This window comes from Cebus imitator, unplaced genomic scaffold (assembly GCF_001604975.1).
Source record: "Cebus imitator isolate Cc_AM_T3 unplaced genomic scaffold, Cebus_imitator-1.0 Scaffold741, whole genome shotgun sequence".
NCBI classification, from domain to species: domain Eukaryota; kingdom Metazoa; phylum Chordata; class Mammalia; order Primates; family Cebidae; genus Cebus; species Cebus imitator.
Window position 1 is genome coordinate 501,384 of NW_016108056.1, and position 8,576 is coordinate 509,959.

The 8,576-nt window shown below is 37.2% G+C and overlaps 1 protein-coding gene across 1 annotated transcript; it reads right to left on the reverse strand.

Annotated features, from left to right (window-relative positions):
• Positions 1 to 6,728: 6,728 nt before the first annotated feature.
• On the reverse strand, positions 6,729 to 7,664 carry LOC108296791 (olfactory receptor 6C2-like). Its single transcript, XM_017519379.1, has one exon. The coding sequence runs from the start codon at positions 7,662 to 7,664 to the stop codon at positions 6,729 to 6,731; it is 936 nt and encodes a 311-aa protein (XP_017374868.1).
• Positions 7,665 to 8,576: the final 912 nt, after the last annotated feature.

Here is an 8,576-nt window from a genome sequence, read left to right on the forward strand (position 1 = left end):
ACAAAGAAACAATTTAAAACAGAATTTATAATTAAAAGGGAAGCAGAGTAGAAATATTTGAAAAACTTTCAGCCTGGCTATGTAGAGTGAAAAGTCACGTTCAGGAGAGGAAACCAAGCATACAGAACCATTTGCTAAAAAGATAAGCACAGGTAAAAAAAGAGTCAGGTACTATTTCTCAAAACAATGGAAAAAATACCCTGAAGACATTTCAGAGATCTTCAATGCTGCCTCTCTCATCACAGGCCCAGAGGTATCGGAGGGCAGAATCCTTTCAGGGGATAGGCCTGGAGTGATCTTCATGGATTCACTGCCCAGGGTTGCCTCAGGATTCTGCGGCCTACATTTTAGCACAGTGCTCCATGGCTGCCTCACCCATGGCTCAACCTGCCCCAGGTGAAGCTCATGTTGCAGCCCAGGAAGGCACAAGTTATAGCTGGTAGTGTCCATGTGGTATTAATTCTGCAGGCTTTCAGAAAATGAGAGCTTTGGAGGCTTGGCGGCCTCCACCCAGATTTCAAAGAGGCATCAAAAGCCTGGGGTTCTTGGCAGCGTTGTGTCACAGGGGTGGAGCCACCATAGAGACTTTGACTACTTAATCAAAACAATACTCAGCATAAACATGGGGTTGGAGCTGCTATAGAGTTCCCACCATGGGACTGATGGGGCTGTGGGAGTGAGGCCACTGCAGAGAGTCCTCACTAGGGGCATACCTTGAGGAGTATGGGAGTAGAACTGCTGAAACTCCAGAACTACCAGTGTACAATGCCAGCCTGGGAGAGTTGAATGAACTAAGCCCAGCAAAGCCATAGGGGCAGGCCTGCTTGAGGCTTTGGGGATAAAATCCTCAAGCCAAAGTGAGGGTGCCAGACATGGAGTCAAGGAGATTATTTTGGAATCTTAGGACCTAATGTCTACTTTCCTGGGTTTTGAACTTGCTTCAGGCCTGTGATCCCTTTCTTCTTGCCTATTTTCTCCCTTTTGGAATGGGAATGCATCTTTCACAGGCTCACAGATGAGACTTTGGACTTTGATCTTTTGAGTTGGTGTGGAAACAAGTTAAGACTTTGGGGCATTGGGGATGAAATGAATATATTTCTATGTAAGAAGAACACATGTTTTAGGGGTTCAAGGGAATAATGTCTGAATATTCCCTCCGAAACTTGTACTGAAACTTATTTTCCAATTTAGCAATATTGAAAGGTAGGGCCTTTAAGTGGTGATTGGATCATGAAGGCTCTGTCCTTATAAATAGACTAATCCATTCACAGATTAATGGATTAATGGGTTATCATGGGATCATGGGAATGGAAATACTGACTTTATAAAAGAGGAAGAGAGATCTGAACTAGCATGTCCACATGCTCAGCTCCCTCATCACATGATGCCCTGTGCCACCTTGGTAGCCTGCAGGGTCCCCAACAGTTGGAAGGCCCTCACCAGATATACTTTCTCGACTTGTACTTCTCAGGCTTCATAACTGTAAGAAATAAATTTCTTTTTTTTTTTTTAAATTACCCCATTTTATCTATTCTGTTATAAGTAACAGAAAACATACTAAGACAACATGTATAACATTATGTTGATAACATCCTCATGTGAGGAAATTCAAAGGATACACTCACACAGGATATACAAACACTTGTTGAACTTTCCAAATGAGGTTGGGCCATTGTGTCCCATAAATTTCAAGGCCCTGACACTTCAGAAAAATTTCTGGGCATTACTAATCAGCTCAGAGACAATCCATACCTGATGAAGTGAGAAATCAACTCCTCACCTTCATTGACAGCTGCTATTTTAAAGTGGGCTTAACACTTAAGATATTTATTTGGGTTTCAGTGGCAATATATTCCTCACTTACAAATTTTGTTTAAGTCTGTTATGCTGATAACCACTTAGAGTGTGCCACCCGATAAGAAAAGGCTCTAGAATCTCTCTAAATTGTAATACAACAGGCACTTTCATTAATGCCCCACAGAGGCTCCTTCACCATAGAGACTTTAACAATCTCTTCTCATTCCTTCTGAAGTCTCTGCATCCACAATGGCCATAAATTGTTGAGGGGATTCAGCTGAAAGAAAACAAAACAAAACAAAACAAACACCTGCCTTGGCTCTGCCCTACACACCACTAGAACTACATTTGTTGGCTTCATGCGGGGCCCTTCTGTAGAAGAAACTCACATGGTTAGTGCTAACCAGGAAATATTTAAAATAGTCTCTACACACACGCAACCAACAACCAATGCTTTGGATACATTAAATGAAATAGCCTGGTTTCATATCTTATATTTAAGTTTTTTTATCCATTTTGAGTTGATTTTTGTATGTGATGTGAGATAAGGATCCAATTTTATTCTTCTGCATGTGGATATTCAATTGTCTCAGCACCATTTGTAGAAGAGATTATCCTTTTCCCGTTATATGTTCTTGGCTCTGTATTCTGTCCCATTGTCAATGTGTCTATTTTTATGCCAGTACCATGCAGCTTTTATTACCATAACTTTGTAGTAGATTTTGAAATCAGGTAGTGTGAAGCCTCAAGCGTTGTTCTTTTTGCTCTAGATTGCTTTGGCTGTGTGGGATCTTTTGTGGTTCCATATAATTTTATATACATTTTTTCTATTTCTGTAAAAAATACCATTGGAATTTTGATAGGGATTGTATTGAATCTGTACATTACTTTGGGTAGTTACATATTTTAGCAATATTCATTTTTCTAATCCCAAAACAAGAAATGCATTTTCATTTATTTGTATTTTTTCAATTTATTTCATCAGTGTTTTATAGTTTTTAGTATTCAGATGTCTCACTTCCTTATTGAAAACTGAGTTTTCAATTTTTACACCTATTATTTTTTTGTTGTTGTTGCTATTGTAAATGGGATTGTTCTCTTGATTTATTTTTAGGATAGTTTGTTGTTAGTGTATAGAAATAAGACTGATTTTTGTATGTAAATTTTGTATCCTGCAACTCTATTGAATTTGTTGATCAGTTCTAACCGTCATTTGGAGGAGTCTTTAGAGCTTTCTGTAAATAATATCATGTCAGCAAACAGACCATTTCCCTTTTCTGTCATGATGTCTTTTATTTATTTCTCTTGCCTAATTGCTCTGACTAGAGCTTTCAGTACTATGCTGAAAAAAGTGGTGAGTGTGGGTATCCTTGAGAGACCTTCAACTTTCACTATTGAGTGTGTTGTTCACTGTGGGCTTGTCATATGTGAGCTTTATTGTATTGAGGTATATCCCTTCTGTACCTAATCTGCTTTTTTTTTTTTGAGATGAAGTTTGACTCTCTTGCCCAGGCTGGAGTGCGGTGGTGTGATCCCAGATCACTACAACCTCCACCCTCTGAGTTCAAGGAATTCTCCAACCTCAGCCTCCCGAGTAGCTGGGACTACAGGTGTGTACCACCATGTCTGGATAATTTTTTGTATTTTCATTAGAGATGGGGTTTCACCGTGTTGGCCAACCTGGTCCCAAACTCCTGACCTCAAGTGATCTGCCTGCCTTGGCCTCCCAAAGTGCTAGGATTACAGGCATGAGCCACCACACCTGGCCTGTTAGATAATTTTTTTTTTGCATCTATTCAGATGGGCATGTTTTTGTCTTTTACTCTGAAAACTTGGTGTATGACATTTATTAATTTGCATATGTTGAACATCTTTGCACCCCAGTGATAAATCCTATTTGATCATGGTGAATGATTCTTTCATGTGTTGTTGAATTCAGTGTGTTATTATATTGTTGAGGATTTTTATACCGGTGTTTATCAGGGATATTGGCTTGTAATTTTCTTTTCTTGTAGTGCCATTTTCTGGCTTTGATGTAAGGTAACACTGTCCTCATAAAATGAGATTTGAAGTGTTCCTTCTTCTTCAACATTTTTTTGGGAAGAGTTTGAAAAAGATTGGTATTAGTTCTCTAAATGTTTAGTGAAATTCACTCATGAAGTATTCTGGTCCTGGGTTTCTCTTTGATTAGAGAATTTTTACTACTGATTCAATCTGTTAACTCACTGTTGATATGTTCAGATTTTCAATTGCTTCATGATTCAGTCTTGGTAGGTTGTGTGTCTAGGAATTTATTTATTTATTTATTTTTAACATATAATTATTCATAGTATATTCTCATGATTTATTTTATTTCATTTTCATTTTTGATTGTGTTTATTGAGTCTTCTCTTTTTTCCCCTTAGTCCAGCTAAATGTTTGTCAATTAAATAAATCTTTTTCCTGCACACGTATGTTCATTGTGGCACTGTTTACAATAGCAAAGACCTGGAACCAACCCAAATGCCCATCAATGATAGACTGGGCAAAGGAAATGTGGCACATATATACCATGGAATACTATGAGGCCATAAAAAAGGATGAGTTCATGTCCTTTGTAGGGACATGGATGAATCTGGAAATCATCATTCTCAGCAAACTGACACAAGAACAGAAAACCAAACACCACATGCTCTCACTCATAGGTGGGTGTTGATCAATGAGAATTCATGGGCACAGGGAGGGAAACATCACACACTGGGGTCTGTTGCAGGGTGAGGGGCTAGGGGAGGGACAGAAGGGTGGGGAGGTTGGGAGGGATAACAGTGAAAGAAATGCCTGATGTAGGTGACGGGGAGATGGAGGCAGCAAATCACCATGGCATGTGTGTACCTGATTTTTGTATGTAAATTTTGTATCCTGCAACTCTACTGAATTTGTTGATCAGTTCTAATAGTCATTTGGAGGAGTCTTTAGAGCTTTCTGTAAATAATACCATGACAGCAAACAGACCATTTCCCTTTTCTGTCATGATGTCTTTTATTTATTTCTCTTGCCTAATTGCTCTGACTAGAGCTTTCAGTACTGTGCAACAATCCTTCCTGCAAGATCTGCATATGTACCCCAGAAATTAAAGTATAATAAAAAAATTAAAAAAATAGATTTCCATTTTCAAATACTGCATGGAAGCAGTGGAGCTCATGAACATGAAGGCTGTGCGAATGAGGACAATGGTTGTTTTCATAGGCTAATGCCTGGAGAATCTTCTCTATGGCCTTTGTAAGACCATGGGAGTGCCAAGGTTGGGGTAGAATTGGAATGGTTGAGGCTATCTTTAGCCAATTAGGAGGTGTATGGAGTACATTTAAACTCTATTGGAAATATGATTGGCAAGCATAGTACTTGACCTTATGGAGCTCAGTGTCTAGTGAAGAAGAGATCATTAATGAAATGATCATATTGAAAAATATGTCATATAATAAATAGATTATTCATTTTCAAAGTTATTAACATATAAAAAAGATAAGAAAAATTATCTGTAACAAAATCTTGTCTACCCTCAGCAGACTAAATACATTCTTTAATTACTCCTTCAGTTTGGTGAACTGAATTATTAACTTGCTTTGCTCAGTTCACAGTTCAGAATTTCCACAGATATTTCTTTCCCATTTTATTTTTAAAAGCATATTCTATATCTAGAGAGTTCCAGTGGACAGACTGGGAATAGGGTGGAGGAAAAAGATTTATTTATTCTAGTGTAATCATCTTCAGACTCATTCTTTATCTCTGATGTGAGGAATTTTGGAACTGTTTATCCATTGTGGTCCAATTTCTTGGTCTTATAAGTTAGCTTGGGATAGCCCCCTAAATATCACTAGAATTTCTGGCCTGTTTTCTAGTGCCACCTTACTCCTCCAACTTGTCCTTCAGTTTAATATTTCCTCAAGTTTGGAAGAAATTATGCAGTTAAAAGATCTGTCTGAGTTGGTGGTAATAAAAGCCAGAGTGTAGCGTGAACTTTTTGACCCCGGGTACAGCACATATTTCCCTAGAGCATCAGATAAACAATAGAAAATTATGAGGAAAGAGAGGTAATGAGGAAGTGGGACTAAGTTGAAAAGGCAAAAATTAGCACTTAAAAATTTGAATTCTTTATTCATTGGTTAGTTTTATCAGACTCTGTGGTTTAGATTGGATTTCTTTGTATTTAGAAAAGTATTTAGAAATCCTCAAAAATATTTAGAAAAAATGATTAGAAAAATTATTATGGTGAATAATTTGGATAACAGAATAGAATTCAGGTACAAATTTTCATTTATATTTTGTCCTTCCCATTAACCGTTTTAAGCTTATTAAGCTGATATTCTGAAAGGGCAAAAAAATACACATAGATGCATCCAGGTATATACATAGTGACAGGCATATGAAATTCTATTTATACAGAGTCAGGGTTTTTATAAAAGGAAGTTGTACAGCTTTTAAGCAAATGGCATTTGAAAAAAAATTTAGTCTGTATTTATATCTTGCTGAAAAGTGGAAGAGAGAGAATAATGCCTGTTATCAAGGAGGGTACTTACAGGATTATTTCTGCAGACATAGATGATCATCATTGTTGTCCTTGGGTAATCTGGGGCTTAAATCTGGACATGTAAGTCAATACAAAAGGAGCAGATGAGCACCAATATAACAGTAAATTGATGTCATCCACATTTCTTGTTATGTGAGTAATAATAGGTGTGATGTTATAAAAGTTTGCTGAAGATTTATTCCCATGTATTTCTGGGAATAGCTTGAAATGAAAAGGTTAATTAATACTTTTATAGATAGTGGGTGGTAGGTGTAACAGAATGAGGTTGTAACATACAAAAATCGTGACTAGTATAGAATTAGGGAAAAATAAAATGGAGATAATGAATTCTTTTATAACTTTTCAATTTGCACTCATTACTCCTTTAGTTCTTTGAGATAGATGCAATTCTTTTGATCATGTCTTTGAAAGCCTGTATCACTTGCTTATTCCTTAGCGTATAAATGAAGGGATTCATAACTGGTGCAACCGAAGTGGTAAGCACTGACACCACCTTGTTAATAGCTACCCCTTCTTTTGCAGATGGTTTAATATAGATAAAGATGCAGCTTCCGTAAGTGATAGAAACCACAATTACATGGGAAGAGCAAGTGGAAAAAGCCTTTTTCCTTTGCTGGGCAGAAGGGAATCTGAGAATGGTCCTGATGATGTAAGTGTAGGACATAATCACACACACCAAGGTTAAGAGGAGTGTCAACACTGCCAAGATTAACACAAATCGCTCTATAAACTCTGTGTCAGAGCAAGTAATCTTCAGGATGGGGGCGGCATCACATCCAAAGTGATCTATGACATTGGAATCACAAAATTCAAGCTCAAAACCCATGCCAAATGGTGGGATAACAATGATTAGAGCAATTATGTAACAGCCAATAAGGAACTTGATGCAGACTCTTTTGTTCATGATGGTCATGTAATGCAGGGGTTTGCAGATGGCTACATAACGGTCATAGGACATAGCTGTTAGGAGAAAAAACTCAGTCACACCCAGGACAACAACAAAAAATAATTGAGTGGCACATGCATTATAGGTAATGGCATTGTCCCCAGATGCCATTGTATAGAGAAATCTGGGAATGCAGACAGTTGTAAATGATACTTCCAAGATGGAAAAATTCCGGAGGAAAAAATACATAGGTGTTTTAAGGTGGGAGTCCACCAAGGTGAGAGTGATGATGGTCAAATTTCCAGCAACACTCAACAAATAGGTTAGAAACAAGAAGATGAAAAGCAGAACCTGTAGATTTGGGTCATCTGTTAATCCCACCAGGATAAATGTTATTGCTGTACAATTTTTCATCACTGATTCCTGACTATGGCTTGATCTGTGTGTAAAAACAAGAAAAAATATTAGAGCAGAGAAAGGGACTGTCAGCATGAATTAGCAGTGGGGTGAGGTAAAAAGTTAGATAAGCCACAATTTTATTTTATTTTATTTTTCTGTTAACCAGCATACTATTGGAGTAATGGTTAACTAATAATGCTACTGGAACACCAATGCTGAGTATTGTATGAGAGGCCAGCCAGAGGCTTATTAAGTATATTTTATTATATACTGATGTAGTATCAATTCAATTATAAAAGCATTTTTTGATTACCATCTCCATAGAAAGAAAGCTATTTTATGTTGTCTGAGTTAATGATGGAAAAACACTGTCATAAAATAGACATGGTTTGTAATCTCATGGTAATAATACCTCTACATGTGCTTATCCTCTTGTTTTCATGTGAGGTAAACAGGGATGACTGTAGTCAAGGTTGTGAAATTAAAATTCTTCTGATTTCAGCCTATTTTCTCACCTGCTATGATAGTCCACATTGTCTTATAAAGTACCTCATGCCTTTCTGCCTTCTTCTCTTTCTAAACTGCACAAAAATACCCTTTGTAGGTCCATTCTAAAGACAGAATCTGAGTGATCTTTTAAAACCATACACAAGATCCATTCTGTTTAAAGCCACTCAGTGGAATTTCATTTCCCTTGGAATAAAATTCAAAGTTCCAACTCTGGTTTGTAAGGATTTTCATGGCTACATCAGTATGTTACAGCCCTAATTCATCTCTTGCTTGTCCAGTTATGTTAGTCTTCTTCATTTCCCTGAAGATGCTGAGTAATTTTTCACTTTGAGAATTTTGCGTTGTTTTCTCTCTCACTGAAATGTTCTACTTGCATTCTTGTATTGATAAATCTTATTTTTCAGGTTTCAGTTTAAA